This window comes from Arachis ipaensis, chromosome B9 (assembly GCF_059453495.1).
Source record: "Arachis ipaensis isolate K30076 ecotype BB chromosome B9, ASM5945349v1, whole genome shotgun sequence".
NCBI lineage: Eukaryota > Viridiplantae > Streptophyta > Magnoliopsida > Fabales > Fabaceae > Arachis > Arachis ipaensis.
The window spans coordinates 148,806,051-148,825,394 of NC_142444.1; the positions used below are offsets into that span (position 1 = coordinate 148,806,051).

The 19,344-nt window shown below is 31.8% G+C and overlaps 2 protein-coding genes across 2 annotated transcripts; one reads left to right on the forward strand and one right to left on the reverse strand.

Annotated features, from left to right (window-relative positions):
- Positions 1–814: 814 nt before the first annotated feature.
- Positions 815–2,609, reverse strand: LOC107616383 (disease resistance protein Roq1-like). Its single transcript, XM_016318344.2, has 4 exons — positions 2,436–2,609; positions 1,960–2,247; positions 1,202–1,859; positions 815–1,065 (listed from the first exon to the last, which is right to left on the reverse strand). Exons 1-4 carry the CDS (start codon positions 2,607–2,609, stop codon positions 815–817), a joined length of 1,371 nt encoding a protein of 456 aa, XP_016173830.1.
- A 6,209-nt stretch (positions 2,610–8,818) lies between these two features.
- Positions 8,819–14,595, forward strand: PLP6 (PATATIN-like protein 6). Its single transcript, XM_016320094.3, has 3 exons — positions 8,819–10,890; positions 12,016–12,347; positions 13,932–14,595. Exons 1-2 carry the CDS (start codon positions 9,745–9,747, stop codon positions 12,283–12,285), a joined length of 1,416 nt encoding a protein of 471 aa, XP_016175580.1. The 5' UTR covers positions 8,819–9,744; the 3' UTR covers positions 12,286–12,347; positions 13,932–14,595.
- The last annotated feature ends 4,749 nt before the right edge of the window (positions 14,596–19,344 follow it).

A 19,344-nucleotide genomic window follows, 5' to 3' on the forward strand; every position in this document is an offset into this window, starting at 1 on the left:
ATTCATTTTATTATATAAGTAAATTGAGAAGCCCATTATAGAAAAAATCCCCGTAGTAATGATGACTACGATTCCATTATGTGTTAGTGATATCAAATTATTTGCTTAAAACGTCACACATAATATGCATCATGTTAAAGAGAAAATTACCGTATTAGGAATTCAAGTGCTAGGTAGCTACTAGTCTTGTACCAATATTGGATTTGCAATTGATGCTCTGTACGAGGCAGGCAACAAAAGGATAATTCTTCACAACATCAAACCAAATAAGACAGACACATGCCCATTTCCAAACCATCATCTAATCCCTTCTTTTTTTCTGAAATACATAAATACCAGATAAAATAAAAATTTACAAAGGATCAAATTTGGAAAAAAATTGGAGAAGTTCTTGTTGTTGACGACAACGACGTTGAGCAGTGTGACCGAGTAAGAGCTGCGACCTGTGAGCGCAAAGCACGACTGTGAATGTTGAATGTCGCCTGAAGTGCGATGTCGGAGGCTGCCGGAGGTGCGAGGTCTGAGATCGGAGGAAGAGACCACAGGCAGAGGTACAGCAGCGTCAGCGAGTGAGAGCTGTGACCTGTGCGCGTGTATCACGAGCGTTGATGTTGCCAGCGGCGCGAGATCGGAGGCTGGCGGGGGTGCGAGATCTGAGCTCGAGGAGACGGATACATGCAGAGGCGGATTAGGGCCGGCGAGTGAAAGTTTGAATGAGCTCCGAAGACTAAAACCTCAAAGTGGTCCTTGAAATTGGGCGAGTTACCCATACTTGTCCTTGACTTTCAAAATTCCCTAATAGCATCCCTGACATTCAGCTCCGGGACCCATAGTTGTCCTGCAACCCTTTCCGGCGCCAATTCAGCAAACGGAGGGATGATCTGGCACCTCCAATGCCACGCTGGAGCCAGCAACGGCTAGCTGATGTGGCAAATCTGAATTTTGTACCCAATCTAGTCCCTGGTCCCATTAAAACCCTAAAAGCTAAGATCATCCTCTTCATCGCCTGAGCTTCAAACTGCTGCTGCTGATTCCTTCTCAGATCATCCTCTTCATCGCCTCCAGCTCCAGGTAATAACACATACAGAGAATTTTAAGAATATGCATCTTCTTGCAGAGAATTTTTCAATGTTTGGTGGAATCCCTCCGACTTCTCGAAGATTCCCACAATAATCCAAAATAAGTACCTTCAAGAAGGTACATCCTTCAATGCATGCAGGAAGAATTGTGAAACTGTTGGATGATAGATTCAGCTCTTTCACATTGACTAACCAAGGAACACTCCTTTGAAGAAACTCATTTGATACATTGCAGTTTCTGAAATCAAAGTGTTGCTGATTGGAAAACACAACTGAGCTTATTTGCTCCTCAACTTTCTCTTGTGAATGTAACAGCAAACCATCACAGTTTCGAATTCTCAAGCACTTAAGCTCTTTCATCAGAAAAATGCTACTTGGCAACAGAACAATCTTAGAGTGCCACAATTCTAATCTTTCAAGCCTAGTAATATAACGAATTGAAGGTGGGAATTCTTTTATTGGAGTGTATTCTAACTCAAGTTTTGTTAAACTTTCCATCTTCCCTAATATTTCTGGAAAACTCTCAAGACTTGAACAAGACGAAACGCGGAGTTGCTGGAGAGCAGGCAACATAAGGTCTGGAAAACTCCTAAGCTTGCAACAACCCTTTGCATCCAACATTCTAAGTTTATTTAGCAACCCAACTGATTTATGAACTTCAGTTAAGTTCTTACACCAACAGAAAGACAATTCTTCCAAATGTGGGGCAACAGATAAATCAGGTATTTGTTTTAGGTGCTGGCAATTGCTGAAATTCAAAACTCTAAAATTTATGAACTTCTGCCAAAGAAAAAGTAATATAAATCAAATAAATAAGCTTAAAATGGATAAATTAATGTTCATGATTATAAAAAAGATAGACTTCTTGTATTGTACTTGCCTTTTGCTTTTGAAAGAAACTAATGAGTGATGATATGGAACTATCTGGTAACCACAATATGGCTATTTCCTTTGGATAAAAATCAAATGGGAAAATTTGTGAAGGATATCCTCTCCATTTAAGCACTTTCAAACTATTTGAAAGATGTTTGGGACTGTCTGAAAAGTCACCTTTATTAATAACAATTGTTCTGAGATTATTCATCTTCATGAATGCTACACCATCCCAATTAAGTTTTTCATCAGCTTTGGGGAATGCTAGCTTGATAATTTCAATTTTATGGCTACCCTGCTAGCCCATAAAAGCACCAAACAACTTCAGATAGATAATGACCTTAACATATTATTTAAAGAATTAAAGGAAAAATAAGAGTTAATACTCAAAATGATTCTTCAAAGATCACACATAAGTCAATTTAAGTCATACATAATCTTTTATGAATCAATTTGAGCATTGTAAAAGAGAAACCAACTTACCTTGTCTTGTTCCAAAACACGTTTTGCATCCTCAAAGTTCCAAATCCTGCTACGCCCTCGAGGCTCTTCAGACTCTTGTCGAACGATTTCTCTACCCATATCTTGAATCAAATCATGTAACATCACTCTATCATCTTCAATCTTCACCAAAGACTTATCAATCAAAACTCGCATGCTGTTCTTGGGGCAAAAGCCGTGATGAAGAGGATGATCTAAGAAGGAATCAGCAGTAGCAGTTTGAAGCTCAGGCGATGAAGAGGATGATCTTAGCTTTTAGAGTTTTAATGGGACCAGGGACCAGATTGGGTACAAAATTCATATTTGCCACATCAGCTAGCCGTAGCTGGCTCCAGCGTGGCATTGGAGGTGCCAGATCATCCCTCCGTTTGTTGAATTGGCGCCGGAAAGGGTTGCAGGACAACTATGAGTCCCGGAGCTGAATGTCAGGGATGCTGTTAGGAAATTTTGAAAGTCAAGGACAAGTATGGGTAACTCGCCCAATCTCAAGGACCACTTTGGGGTTTTAGTCGAGCTCCGAAACTGAAAGATAAAATGGGGGGCGGTTTTGATTCAAGCTTGGGGTTTTTGATGCAGATTAAAGCGTGATTTGAATTAAGCTCGGTCTTTTTGATGCAAATTCTCAAATTAAAATAAAATTATGAGTTTAGTTCTTTTGTGTATTGAGTAAAGTATTATTTTTGTCCCCAACGTTTGGCGTAAGTCCTAAAATTGTCCCTAACGTTTCAATCGTCCTATTTAAGTCTCTAACGTTTCAAAATTGACTCAATGTTGTCCTGCCGTTAGGGATCCGTTAACAGAATTGACGGCGGGAAAAAATTGAGACGATTTTGAAACGTTAGGGACTTAAATAGGACGAAAACTTTGGGGACAAAAACGATACATAAAAATAAATTTTAATTTAATTTTATGTTTCAATAATATCAATTTTTTACTGTACATAGTATTCAATTATTTTTTTAATTACATCTAAGTAAATTACACTTAATTACATTACTTTCATTTTAAATAAATTTATTTTTTTATAATTTTAAAGAATTTTGATACATTAGAGAGACAAAAAGGTATAATTTATATTTTATTGTATATATATTATTTTTTTCTTTTCTGCAAGTTTATATACTAGTTATTCTACAAATATTTCATAATAACTAAAAATCTTTAAGAGTAAAATTATAAAAAAAATAATTTATTTAGAATGAAAGTAATATGATTAAGTGTAATTTACTTAGATGTGATTAAAAAATAATTGAATACTATGTATAGTAAAAAATTGATATTATTGAAGGATAAAATTAAAATTTATTTCTATGTATCGTTTTTGTCCTCAACGTTTTCGTCTTATTTAAGTCCCTAACGTTTCAAAATCATCTCAATTTTGTCCCGCCGTCAATTCTGTTAACGGATCCCTAACGGCAGGATAACATTGAGTCAATTTTGAAACGTTAGGGACTTAAATAGGACGATTGAAACGTTAGGGACAACTTTGAGACTTATCCCAAACGTTAGGGACAAAAACGATACTTTACTCTTGTGTATTTATAAAAAATTATCATTTATGTCAATATATAATGATTCATTTTGTATATAATATTCATTTATCTAAGTTTAAAGAGTGCTTTTAAAAAATTATATTTAAATAATTAGTTTATCTTTTAACTATTTTATATTTTAAAATTCAAAATTTTGTATTTTTATCTTTATTCAAAGTTTATTTTTATATTTTATTTTAATTCTGTTAATCAAAAGTATGAATATTAATTTTTATTTTTAATTTTTAGAATAAACAAAAAGATGGGATTTTTTTTATAAATTAAATAATTAGAAAATTTTATTTATTATGGAATAAGCTAAGTCTATTTCTTAATTATAGGAGTACATATAATTCACTCTTGAATGTAATTAAAATACATATAAATTTTTTTAATTTTTTTAATTTATATTAATTATTAAAATTATGATATAATAGATGTACTCCTATAAAAAAATAAAAATGACTTCATAAGTATTTTTTTAATGACTTCATGATCCACATCTAATTTTTATACCGCTAATGAAAAACATAAAAAAAATCATAATTAACGTACCTTAGTAATTCTCAGTGGCAGCACTGGGAAGGAAGGAAAAGAAACCAACTATTAGGATTCCTGAAAAAAAAATTGCACCCTACTATTTATCTGAAGTTAATTACGGTTTAAATTTAAGAAAAAGATAAACTGCATAAAAATTTTTTGAAAGGAATGGAGGGAATGACCAAATTAGGCGCGAAATTGAAAGTGGATATCATTGGGTATGTGGCAAATGAGAAAATTTATTTCAAATTGGCCACGGTCCACGGACAAACGAAAATGTTGGAAAATTCCATAAAATTTAGCCACAGACATATAATACGTTGCCAATGGTTAACACAGTCATTAAACTTTGTCACTGTTTATCGTTCGTGGGTACCTTCCCGTTGGTAACTCCAGTGTTTTTGGTAGTTAATTATTCTAAACTTGCAGATTGTTCTACTAGAATAAAAAACACAATTAGGAAGAGAAATTAAATTTAAAAAAATATGAATATAGTTTAAATGATACCACAAAGCATTGAAATTAGTTAACGATGACGACACATAAAACAAATTCAATTTAAAACAAACATACATGCATGTAAATTTTAAATCCAGAAAAGTCATCAATATGACTTAAATGACACCAAAATTATTACAATTATCTTACATGAACTAATTACACCAAATTCAAGTCAATGAAACCAATTGCACTTTATTTAAATTCAGAATGCATTGAAATTACTTAATGACGATGACATACAAACAAATTCACTTCAAAATAAGCACACAAACTAAATTCAACAATCCACAAAAATACATGCATATAAATTTTAAATCTAAAAAAGTCATCAATATAGCTTAAATGATACCAGAAGGGCTATAATTATCTTGCATGAATTAATTATACCAAATCTAATTCAATGAGCCTAAGTACACCTTATTTAAATTTAAAATACACTAAAATTACTTAACGATGACAACACATAAATAAACTCAGTTCAAAATAAGCACACAAACAATACTCAATTAATCACAAAACACATCCAAATTAATTTTGGATTAGAAAAAATCATGAATATGGCTTAAATAACACCAGAATCACTATAACACATTTAAATCAGAATTACACCAAAAGTAATTAATGATGACAACACATGAACTCAACTCAGAACAAGCACACAAAGTCACAAACAAGACTCAATCAACCACAAAAATACATGCATGTAAATTTTAAATCCAGAAAGTCATCAATATGTTGTTCATAATTTTTGTTTTCACCCTCTTAACAAAAATTTGTGTCACGGTTAAGAAATTTCAATGTCAAAATTAAAAAATTTCTGAAACTACTCCTCCTCCCTCTTATGTATAATTCAAAACTCCTCCTTCGCCTCTTTCTTCTCCTCCTTCTTCTCTTTCTTGTTTTACCTTCTCATAGTTCTTTTTGTTTTACTCTCTTAATAAGAATAAAAATAAAAAAATCAAACAAAAAAGAAGAAACATATAATGTTACAAAATTACCCAAAAAGAGGAGAAAAAGAAAAAAAAAACGCAACAACAACAATATATAAAAGAATGGTATGATGATGAAGAGAAAACATGCGAAAACAAAGAACGAAGAATGTGAAGTAGGAAGAAAGGGAGGAAGAACACGGGATACAAACGTCCATATTAGTGGGAATAGTTGGAGCGTGTATTTACACTCTCACTAATAAAACTGATTTTTGTTAAATTTAAACCAACTTAATTAAATTTAATTGTAAAAAAAACTTAAACAAAACTAATAATAAAATATAACAAACAAAAATGAGAATGAAAAAAATATATCATTCTTATGTTTGTTTGAAATTTTAAAATTTAATTTTTAAAAATATTTTTTACTTAAAATGTAAAATTTTATTCTCATTCAAAAAAATTGGGTATTTAAATTTCCATGACAAGGGAATAAATTTCAAAAACGATGTTGACTCAAAAACACTTTTATTTTCATACACTAAAAAAATAGTGGATAAAAGAATCAATAGCTCATTTTATTATATTTTTTAGAATAATTATCTAAATTAGTTTTCAAAAATTTTAAAATTGAATATTTTAATTCTAATAAAAATTAATATATAAAAATATTCTCAAAATTTTACTTGAGTAGACAATTTGGTCCTCAATTTATATTTTAGTGGAATAATTACCCAAATTAGTTCTCAAAAATTTTAAAAGCGGATATTTTAATCCCAAAAAGATATTAATACACAAATCAATTCTCAATATTTTTTTTCGTCAAACATAATCTCCCATCAATTTTCTAACATGACTCACTAAATTCTTCAAGTATTTATTAAAAATTAGTAGATATTATAATCAATTAACTTCATTAGGTATATAATTTCAAATCCAACAAAAAAATATGTACTAAATCTCATATTATCATATCCAATAATAGTGTACCATAATTGTTTGCATGTTTTTCGACAAAAATAATGATAAATTTATTCATTAGATTTTTATGTATATATTTATAATATAAAAAGAGTTTTTGCATAAAAATATAAAAATATATATTTGTCACTCAATAATAATAATAATGTTCAATAAAGTTATTAGAGATTATTCTAAAAAAAAAATTTAAAGTTAAAATTATTTGATATTTTTGTATTTAATATAACTTAGTTTAGTATGATAGCTAGAAATTAAATATAATCAAAGTTATTCTTCTATTTTTATTTAAATCTCAATTTGATTACCAAAATTATCGATCAACTCAAAAAGTTTACTGAATTTTTACTTCATAATTAGACTAACTTAATATACACATTTATGTGACATATATATATATATATATATATATATATATATATATATTTTATTTATAACGTGTGCAAAAACTATGTTAATAAAAAAAGTATGTTAAGTTTGCATTTTTCGTTAGTGAATTATGTTAAAAAATAATAGAAGACTGTTATGTCTGGTAGAGAAAAATATTAGGGATTGATCTGTGTATTAATTTTTCTTGATAACTAAAATGTTTGCTTTTAAAATCTTTAAAGACTGATTTGGATAATTATTCTATCAAAAAATAAACTGAAGACTAATTTATCTACTAAAATAAAACTTTAAAAATTTTGTGTATTTATTTTTTTAAGATATTAAAATATCTATTTTTAAATTTTTAAAGACTAAAATTGAGATTATTTTGAAAATAAAAAATTGAATTCCAGAAACATGCATAATAAACAAACATATCTTAATTTATTTGTGATGACAGTAAAAACAACTTCAAATTATTTATTTTTTATTTTTTTGAATATATTTTAACCTGACAAGTAATAAATATTTTTTTTTACTTGAATATAATACCTTTAACCTAATATTTCCAAAAATATATTTTTTGATATTCTTTTAACGTATCATAAGTTTGTTGAATGGTATCAATACTAAAAATATTCATGTGGACAGAAATAGTTTGAGTGGGTGTCTATATATTTAGACAGTTATAAAATTAAGAATAATAATAAAATAAATGCTGAAATGAATACCTAATTTTCTTAACAACTACTTTAAACACATTTTTTTTTAAATAATACTAATAAAAATAAGGAGAATATTTTTCCATAAAAAGGTTAAAAAGCAAAAAAAGGCTCATCTCTTTAGTCCTTAAAAAATTTTTCTTTAAGTCCATTCATATAGAAATGACAAAAACAATTTTTTCTAAAATTATTTATTTAATAACAATTAAAAACGTGCTTTAAGAAATGTAGGTTATATTAAAAACGTAAAGTATGAATAAAATTGAATTAACAAGTAAATTAAAAGATTTAAGAAAAGAAATAATTAAGTTATCTAAATTAATAGAACAAAATTAATGATTTTAACTAATATTAATTTAAATAATATTAAATTTTTTAAATTAATATAAAATTATTTTTTATGTTAATTTAACAATAAATTTCACTCAAAAAATTAAAAAATGAATAAGAATTGTTAGACTAAAAATAAAAACAATAAGAATTGATAGATTAAAATATATATTTAAAATAAAAAAGAATTATTAAAGAATAAAAATTATAAATAAGAAGTTAATTTGTAAAAAATAAAAAATATCAAAATAATAATGAAATAAAAGCATAAACTAATATTATAAAATTTATAAAAAGTAATAAAAAGATAAAATAATTTTCTAATAAAATTTTTGTTAAAAATTTAAACGTTAAATAAATTAAAAAATTAATATCAAAATTAAAATAATAATTTCAAAAATACAATAATATTTTTTAATAACAATAACATTTTTAATTTATGTCAAGTGTCAAAAATATAATAAATGACCATTTATTTAATAAACAAAATAAAATATTATTTACAGACATTTTAAACGTCTTTGACCGAGTCTCCCTTCTTCCTGATTGAAATGGGAATTGCTAATTGCGCAAGTCTACGTAGGGGACAACATGGAGGCCACCTAGGATTTCCGAAATCGCAACGTTGATCACGGAAGGAATAGTAATCGGCGGATGCAGTCTCCGCCGTTGATCGTGGTCAGCTAGATGGACGGTTTACAAGTGTCGGTGACCCATTGGTGATCCTCCCTCCACCCTCCCTATTAGTAATTCCTACGGCGGGACCCTTTCAGACCAATATGGCACACATTAGGAGACCCTCTCTCATTAGTAGACTATTTATTACATCATCAACCATTGGAATGAAGATGGTATGGTGAGTGTAAAATATTAACACATAATTAGGTGTTATGAAAGCTTAACGTTTTAAAACACGATTGTGATTTGTGATTAGTACCAGGGGTAAGCAATTAATAATAATAAAGAAAGAAAAGGGCAGTAGTGACTAGTGAGTGATGTATAAAATAGAAGAGCGCACATTAGTGATGGTAAGTGGTAATAATAATAAAGTAAACTAAAAGAATATATAAGAGGAGGTGCATACTGCATAGATAGCATAGATATATGGGGGTGGTGATTTGGCATTTTGTGGTTTTGTTCGGTGCTTGTTGCTGTTGGTTGGTTGTTTGTTGGCTGCCTTTGAGGACTTGAGGAGCGGCGAGTTTTCCCTTTTTCTTTCAGCAGCTAAGGAGTTGTGACAACTTTTGACTAGTGTTTATACATGTAGCACCAGCATAGAAGAGGCTCAACACGCCCACTCTTGTGTTGTTTCTTTTCTTTCTCAAACGTGCTTTCCAATCTTCTCTTTGTAAACATTTCACTAATACTTTGTTGTGTGTGAATCGGAAGAATGGATTCAAGTAATGAGGTTGAAATGCAGGAGCCGAGTATTGAAACCGATAAGCTAAGCTACGAAATATTCTCCATTCTGGAGAGCAAGTTTCTATTCGGCTACGACCAACAGAAGCTCTGGTTCCCCAAGAACATACCTACCTCTATTGATCCCAAACCGGAACTTCTTCAACCGCCAACCGTCGCAACCATTGACGCCGTATCTTCCCTCAAGAACCAGCGTGGCAAGATATGCATCCTCTCCATCGACGGCGGCGGAGCCATGCGCGGGATCCTCGCCGGTAAAGCCCTAGCCTACCTTGAAAATGCTCTCAAGAACAAGTCTGGCGACGCCAACGCCACAATCGCCGATTACTTCGATGTCGCCGCCGGTGCCGGCGTCGGAGGCATCTTCACCGCTATGCTATTCGCCACCAAGGACCACAAACGTCCGATTTTCGCCGCCGAAGACACCTGGAGGCTGCTGGCCGAGCAAGGTCGCCGATTCTACCACCCTAACACCGGAACCAGAACATGCTCCGGCCGCCGAGGATTCTTACGAAGGCTGTTCGGCGGTTCCAGCTCCGGTTCAATCGGTTCGGCGACTTCCGGTCTAGAGAAAACCGTTAAGGAAGCGTTTACGGGCGAGAACGGTCGAAGCTTAACATTGAAGGACACGCTGAAGCCGGTTCTTGTTCCGTGCTATGACTTGTCCAGTACGGCGCCGTTTTTGTTCTCACGTGCTGACGCCTTAGAAACCGACAGCTATGACTTTCGGCTCTGGGAGGTGTGCCGGGCCACTTCGGCTGAACCGGGTCTGTTCGAGCCGCTTCAGATGCGGTCCGTTGATGGCCAGACCAGTTGCTTGGCGGTTGACGGCGGTTTGGCCATGAGCAACCCCACCGGCGCCGCCATCACGCACGTGCTCCACAACAAACAGGAGTTCCCCTTCGTCCGCGGCGTGGAGGACCTCCTCGTGCTGTCCCTCGGCACCGGCCAGCTCCTCGAAGCCCGTTATGACTACGAGGAGGTCAGGAAGTGGAAGCCCAAGGATTGGGCCCGGCCTGTGTCCCGAATCTCTGGCGACGGCTCAGCAGACCTAGTCGACCAAGCTGTTGCCATGGCTTTTGGACAAGGCCGGAGCACAAATTATGTTCGCATTCAGGTAGAATTTTTTAAGTTAATTCCTTTAATTATGAATATTGTTATGTGGCAACTTAATTACAATTATGTTCATGTTGATGTTTGCGTGACACTAGACATGAATGAGAATTTTGTTGGATTGAATTTAAAATGTGGTTGATTGCAAAATAAGAATTTTGTTTTTATTATGTGGTTGGGGGTGGCACACTGGCACGTGAGTGTGTGAGAGGGGGTGGATGAGCATGGGTCAATTTTGTTGTTGTTGGGAGTGTCAATTTAAATAGGAAAGGGAAATTAAACTGCTTACAGGTGAAAGATGTCTCTCAAATTTAAAAAAAAAGTAGTATTATATTTCATAGCCGGAAGGGAATGATGATTTGTGAATTGTGAATGCTTCAGCTTAGGAACACAAACACAGAGGTGATGAGGGTGAGGGTGAGGATGAGGGTGATGTTGATCTCATAATAAATAGAGTCAATTTCTCACCAGCAGGAGGGTGTTGTGGGGTTTCCATTTGGGGGATGATTCTCTTGCCTTGTCTGTAAGTAGCAACTTGATGAGTATGGGATGGATAGCTGGATTTGGACTTGTTAGGAGTGGAAAGAGGATATCTTTACAATAGGGACAATTAATGTTGTGCATTTTGTCCGGTAAGAAAGAGCCTTGCCACCATGCTTGTTCCCCCTTGCCATGTGTTCAGTTTCTGCAACTTGGAAATATGGAGTACATTGCTTTACCCACTGTGTGTAGGAATTAGGATCAAAGGGTAATAATAGCATTTGTTTGTTATTGCTGAGGCACTAAAGCAGCATTGAGTTTCAAAGTTTGTCAGTAGTACTTAAAAGAAAGAGAAAGGGTGAGGGTGGGGGTGGGGGACATTCCTTAATTGCAGCCTTGTGTTAGCATACAACTGTTTAAGTAAACTAATAAAAGCCTATTCTAATTTCGATCATATTCTAATCACCAGAAGAAGTTGTTAGGTTGCTTTTAATTTCATGATTAATGATGGATGTGTGTTTCTCGTCTTATTACATGTCTTTAACTGTTTTTTCTGTGTATTTCATTCATTCATTTGTACTTAAATTCGGGTACTGTATTTAATTTCAAATTGAAAGATTTTCTAATCAATTTAAAAAATTGAGGACAGGCAAACGGGTCTAGGATGGGGCGATGTGGACCCAATGTGGATACAGATTCAAGTCCTGAGAATGTAAAGATGTTGATTGGGATGGCGGAGGAGATGTTGAAGCAGGAGAATGTAGAGTCAGTGCTGTTTGGCGGGAAGCGGATCGGCGAGCAAAGTAATTTCGAGAAACTTGACTGGTTCGCCGGAGAACTCGTCCAGGAGCATCAGAGGAGGAGCTGCAGAATAGCTCCCACTGTTGCTTTCAAGCAAGCTACCCCAAAAGCGACCTAATTCATGGACAAACACTTGCAAGAATCAACATAAAGAAAAATTAATGAAAGAGGGAAAAAAAGGTATGGAGTATCTATTTGTTTTGTTTTGTGTTACCCTCAATCATTTATACACATCCTTTCAAAGAAAGCGTTTTCCGTGGACCCATTGAATGAATTAGCAAGAGGGAAGGCATCTTAATTAAAACAATGATAAACATAAAACCATGGACATTGATTTTATTCAGATGTCTTTGATAAATAAAACATGGCCCCAACTTTGCTTAACTACACGTCTATTCTAAATCCCACTTTTTAATTGGACATGCTTGCTCACTAGCATTTTCATTTAATTAATTGTTTTCTTTTGTGATGAGTAGCATGGTCTAGGTAAATTTAATAGCATAGTTCATGTCTCCTAAATTAAAACTTTAATTTCCTGCAAGAAAGAAAAGTTAGTTATGGTTTTACTACACTTGAATTTTCATTGACTACCATAGCCTTTTTAGCAGGAGTGCTGATATTGTCAGCTCATATAATCTATAGATATAGATGTATGATTAAATGTGTTAGGACTTGGGAAGAAATTGTAGTTGTATGATGTATGGGGAAGAAAGATGAAAGAAATATGTGATGTCGGCCCACCGACACTCATTGTTGGAATGAGGAAAGGACATTCTGGTCAATTCACCTTTTATTTTTGGGGTTAGAGTTTATAGGGTATATTTTGATCATTATAAAAGAATTAAGATCATTGCGGGGTAGCCCCTATAAAAGTGTTTTCCGTAGTCCTGAAAAGTAGTTCATGTAATAATAATGTCTTGAGGTGTGGTAGGTTTTTAAAGATTCGTCCCCTGAAAAAATAAAACAAAAGTTTTGGGGTGGTTGACTGTTATTAAGTTACTATTCATCATTGTTCTACAGTACTCAACTGCTTCTTGAGACCGCATTTATAGGGTTATCTGGTTGAAAATGGTTTATGTTCAGTCTTTGTTTTAAGAACACTTTTTACATAAATAAACTAGAAAACTTTTTTAATGTTCCTAGCTAAATCTAATCCAGTTTTTTTTTTTTTTTTTTAATATATCTTAGAGTGTAGATCATTGTTATTCATTCCATTACATGCATTTTCTGTGAGATTCCAGTAAAATTTCATACTTCAATTGATTGGCTTAGTACTTAGTAGCTCTTTTGATGAGTATATTTCTGTCTTTCTAATTGTGTGATACTAACTTTATTACATAATTTTGACTAAATAAAGAAAATGTTGGAAGAAAAAAGTCTCTCTTTGATTTGGAGTTTGACTAATTATTAATGGAACAATGAAATGGGGACAACCTCACAAAGCAATGGCAGGGTTTTATTCTTTTTCTAAAACCAAAAAAAAAAAAGAAGAAAGAAAATAACAGACCAAAAAGAAGTATAAAGACTGTTCACATGTCCCAAAGTGAGAAAGAGAACGTTCAACATAAAGCTCAAATTCCAAACATCTTTAATTTTTAATTTCTCTCAATCTTGAATGATTATTTTCACAGCTCTAGTTCTCAAAGTACATAGTATTTGTTCATATGAATTGCATCATACTTATAATTGTACACTTGCATCTCATTCAACCTAATTGCATGTAAAAGTCTTTCTATTGTTGATGTAAATTTCTATTTCTTGCAGGGGAAGAACATGATATATATATATATAGCTGGAAAAACAAGAAGCAGGGGGAGTAGAAAAAGAAAAAAAAAGGAAGAGGTTGAAGGGGTAGTAAACTAGTAATATTTAGCAGCTTTAATATGCAAGAATAGACAAAGAAGTGTTAGGGAGTTGAGTGAAAAGGACAAGTAGTGTGTAAGTGTAAAAAAGGGTGGAAAATCTCTGTGGGATACTTTGTTCTCCATAGGACAGACATGTGGTCTCCACTAAAACCTTTCTATGAGGTAAGATACCAAGAAAAAGAAAAAAGAAAGAGTTGAAGGCTTGAAGTTTTTTAGGGTCAAACATGAAATCAAGTGTGAATTCTTTTCATTTAAAAGAATTCAGGGTGGAATATTGGATTACATATTTACATTCTTCATTTTTAAGTTTTTATTTCTCTTTAATTTTTTTCGAAGTATATATAGTTTAGGAAAGTTTTCAAGTATACCGATATACTGGTATTTCAATAATTTTTAACTGTTGATTTTAATTATGTATATTATATATATTTTTTATAAAATCAACGGTTAAGAATTACTAAAATATCGAAGTAGCGGGATACTTAAAAGTTTTCCTATAGTTTGTAAAGATTTCTCTTGTTTAAATATATTAAAAGGATTATTCATTCCTGCTTTGGATAAAATATGTGGGTGGTATTTGGCTACTAGTACCGAATTGTGATTTATGAAATTTCAGAAACGTGGCCATATTTGTGGCTGACCTCTTCAGTTTAGATTTCTATTTTTAAATTTCTTATTTTGCTTTTTACTTCTTAGACTAGGGAAAACTGGAAAAGATTCATGACGGGTGGCTAACGGGCTATCTTTTTGGCGCAAATTATTTTTGATATTGGGGTGGAAATTGTGTTTTTTAGAAGTATAGATGTTAAAGATGTTATTCTCAAATGTGGAACTTTTTTATTTAAAATATGGAAATCGGACCCTCCGATTATTTTAGGAATAAAAATTGGACCATGCGATTTATTAGTAACATAAATCGGACTCTCCGATTTATGAATTTTTTTTTAAAATCACAACAAACAAATTGGATCCTCCAATTTGTAAATTTTTTTTTTTAAATTATAACAAACAAATCGAACCCTCCAATTTAATGTTAAAAAATTTTTAAAATTTAATTTACAAAGTAATCCGACCTGCGATTACTTAATCTCATATCAAAATAAAATCACATGCACCTCAACAGATTTGGATTGCACACCTCTCTCTTCCATAACAAAAATTTTTAGCCTCCTTTTGGATGATAATAAAAATTAAAAACAGCGTGAATATTTTGGAGTGCTTCTCATCTTTGTGTACACAGCGTGCATCGAACCATTTTACAGGCAGATATCGATTATTTGTTGTTTTGACCTCGTGTATCTTTCAAAATAGTGCTATTTACATAATATTTATGTTTGTTTAAAACGGAATATTTTGGTGTTTTTCACTTAACTGCTAGGATTTTTTTTTCTCCCAAAAAATAGGGTATACTCAAATCGAATTGAATATGAAAAGAATATCGATTTAAATTAAATATAGATAAAATCTTAATTTGATTCGCACTTAAAACATTAGATCAAATCGAATTGAATATTTATAATTTTTAAGCTCGGATCTGATTGTCCACAATAATAATAATAATAATCATCATCATCAAAAATAATTTTAAAACTTCAGAAGAAAAAATGGGTTGTTGCCTTCTATACTAAAAAGATTGAATATACTTAATTAAAATTATAGATTTTTTAATAATAATAGGAATAACAACTAAAAATGAATATCATTATAATTCTAGTATTACTTTTAATGGCCGCACAAAGTTTTTACGACAATTGTTATAGTTGTCGCTAAAATAATTTAGTGATAAAATATAAAACGATTAATGTATAATTACCGGTAAATTAAATATGTTTTTTTTTTGAATTAAAGCTCGACACAACAGGTGGAGCATAGGGACCAGCAGCATAGAAAAACTAGTAACTAAAAAAAAAACTAAATTAAAAAAACCAACAATCAAAGCTGTAGATATCCCTTTGTCATCTCCGGCATTGCCATCAACAACTGAAAGGGTCAACACCTAACCACTCCTTGTAGCTCAGCGCAGACATGTTGATAATCTCCTCAACTCTTTTTCCTTTGTTCTGAAAAATCCTTCGGTTCCGTTCCAACCATAAGTTCCAGATGATCGCGCATAAACACACCATCCATCTCTTGCACTCCTGTTTTGTACTTGAGCTCTCAGTCCAACTCTGGAAGTGGTCTTTTACTGCACTTGGGCAAACCCACTGCATTCCAACATAAGATAACCAAGCACATCATACCTGCCAAGCAAAGCTGCAACCAAGAAATAGGTGGTGGACATATTCTACATTACTGTTACACTTGATTTTTTGTAACCTCGACAGAGCGTCGAATCAAACTTGTATCAAGATCTCAATTTGGGGAGCTAGCAGATACGACTCTTCTGAAAAAGAATAGGCTCGACTCGCGAATTACTTAGCGTAGGTATCGAAACTGTTTATGTCAAAATATTTGTGATAAATTACAAAGTAAGAAAATAAATAAAGCAAGTAAAAGCCTAGAAATAAAATGCTTGAAAGAAAAGAATCAAAATAAACAATGTAAAGTAGAATAACAATAAGGAAAAGAAATGGAATAAATAAAAATTGTAACTAAAATAACAAGCAAATTGAAGTTTAAAATAAATGAACGAAATAAATTAAAATATCTAAAAAGAAATTAAAAACGATAAAATTAAATAAAAGAGAAAGTTAAAATAATGAAGATAAAATGAACAAAAGAAAATTGACTCCAGACACTCACATGCACTTGCACTCTATAGATCTTTTTGGTGTCAGCGTGACTTTGAATTTTGTAGAGTTTTGTGTGATGTTGTAGTGTTCAATTTGAAGCCCCGTTTTCACTTCTGCTTTTCTTCTATTTATAAACCACAAGGATAGATTTGTAAAGTATTTTTCTCTTCCTATGGTCTAGCTTCCTCCTATTTCTCAGGCCACGACACTGCCTTGACCATGAAGAATCTTGACTCCCGAGTTTGACGTCCCACGCCTTCTCTTACCTTGGTCTTCAAGCTTCACATTCTATAAAGTGCTTATGGATAATGTCTTAGTGCAATTATCTCATTTCAATTTTTAGAAATTACCGACTTAACTCCTTTTAGGATAAGTCAAACCCTTGTTTGTAATATTTCAACCTACATTCTCGTCGAACAACCTACCTGCTTTGACATTTCGACTTAAATATTGTCAACTCACCTTTAGATCAAACGATTATGGTCAAATTGAACTATCTGTACTGTCGAATTTTTGTGCTAATACTTAGCAACTATTTTTATTGTCACTAAAAATAAAATAAACACTACTAAAAGTTATTTTTCTTGTAGTATCAATAGTTATATATGAATTGAATGATGCTATAATTAAAATTTAAAATAAAAATTGATGTGAAATTATGAAAGTTCTATTTGATTGTACATGACACGAACTATTCACTTATTGGAAATTTAGAAGTGAGAGTCACGGAAAATATTGTAGTACAAATTACATTATTATTTAAATATTTTGGATTTATTATCCAGAACAATTAGAAAAGAGAGATGGAGAAGAAACTATAGTATACAATGCAAACTGATGAGTGAAAGAAATGTAAGCGTCTCATGTGTAATTTAATTTGTGATAAAACAGTAAAACTGGTCAACCTTAATTGAGTAAAATTTTAATTTGTGGCACATTTGAAGGCCAAGACAATATTCTGTAAGAGATTGGATGTTGGGTGACAGAGGATAGTAGTCAAATATCATTATGTTATTAAAGGAAAGACCTATAAAAGTTGTACCAAAACTAAAAAGCCTAGATTTTAGTGACTTAAATGTAATATATAGTTAATGACAAAAACGAACATTCTTAACTGGTAACTAATTGTTTAGGCTTATATAATCAAGGTTTTAATCCAACATTGAAGACCTTACATACCTAGCTAATAACATCATTTACTATACCCGCCCCACAAAAAAAAGAAAAAGAAAAAGAAAAAAGAACATTAGATAACTATATAAATAATAAAGCAATGATATTAAATTCCAATTATATATTGGTAGAACTCAGGTGCAGTCGACTTCATGTGAAGTTGATACTTGAGATTCGTCAAATAATTTGACTGATTTGACTAAATTTTTATCTAACGCTTCTCAAATATCAACTTCACGTGAAGTCGACTTCACTTGAGTTTTCATGTTATATATTAGACAAGTATCCGTTATTTTCGGTGCTCCATCATATGTGTCCTTTGAAAGAGAGTCATGTTAATTTTTCTTGTAACTCTATATATAACTAAAAGTGAAATTGGAGCGTTGGCAATTGGCAAATGAGTGAGTGGTTAAGGATGAAAAATTCAACGTACGTGGTCCATGCACAGTAGGTAGTGCATACGCATGCAACTACAGAATGAGACCTTTCATGTCTTCATTTGGTGTGGGTGCTATACTCTCTCAACAAATTCAACTCATTTATCTTTTGACTTGTACCAACTACAACTACCTTTAATTTCTTCAACAATTGAACTTTTATGTTGTAATTAAAAAGAGTAAAGTAACCATTAGATCTTTGAAAATTTTAACTTAAGACTAATTAGTTCTTGAAAAAAAAAGTACGAATTAAGTTTTTTATGATAGAAAATAGTAGACATACATGTATGTCCTTCCGTCAATGAATAATGCAAAATGAAATGGAGTTGTTAATGTATTTCGTTACCTACAATGGTATGTGTTTCGTTGCTGTCACATAAATATGAAAATGATGTAATTTTGAATAATGAAATATTTATTATTTTTTTGAGTTTCTATATACTTTATCAATTGCTTTTTATTTATCACGAATATTATCAAAACAGATAAAATTTTATTCTAAAAATGACACTTTCGTAAATAGACACGTTATAGTAGTTAACAGTACATATAAGTACCATCGTTAAGTATTACGTAATAAATTGATAGAAAAATGATATAACGTGTCCATCGTTTGATATCATGGAGGATCAATTAACGAAGTCAAAATCTTCAAGAATTTAGCTGTCACTTTACTCAATTAAAAAAGATAGCATATAAAACTGTAATACTACCGACTTGATTTAATAGTTAACTCACTTATTTGCTTAAGCAAGTATTGAAAGTTTGAATTTCACCTTATAGATATAGCAACTCATTAACCAATAACAAATCTTTAAAATAATGCTCAAATTCGCAATAAATTAATTCTTAATCTACTATATTAGAAGATATATATATATATGCACTATCGAACATGAGAGAACTAACTATTAACTAAAACTAACTAATTCTATTTACACTTCATGTATATAAATACAACTAATAACAA

What these genes read in the sequence shown, in the direction of transcription:
- PLP6 (XM_016320094.3), top strand. Translation starts at nt 9,745, where the DNA reads ATGGATTCAAGTAATGAGGTTGAAATGCAGGAGCCGAGTATTGAAACC. An exon ending in CAAATTATGTTCGCATTCAG is followed by an intron (nt 10,891 to 12,015) that starts GTAGAATTTTTT and finishes AATTGAGGACAG; the next exon opens with GCAAACGGGTCTAGGATGGG.
- LOC107616383 (XM_016318344.2), bottom strand. Translation starts at nt 2,609, where the DNA reads ATGCGAGTTTTGATTGATAAGTCTTTGGTGAAGATTGAAGATGATAGA. An exon ending in GTGTTTTGGAACAAGACAAG is followed by an intron (nt 2,248 to 2,435) that starts GTAAGTTGGTTT and finishes ATGGGCTAGCAG; the next exon opens with GGTAGCCATAAAATTGAAAT. An exon ending in GTTTCTTTCAAAAGCAAAAG is followed by an intron (nt 1,860 to 1,959) that starts GCAAGTACAATA and finishes TTTCTTTGGCAG; the next exon opens with AAGTTCATAAATTTTAGAGT.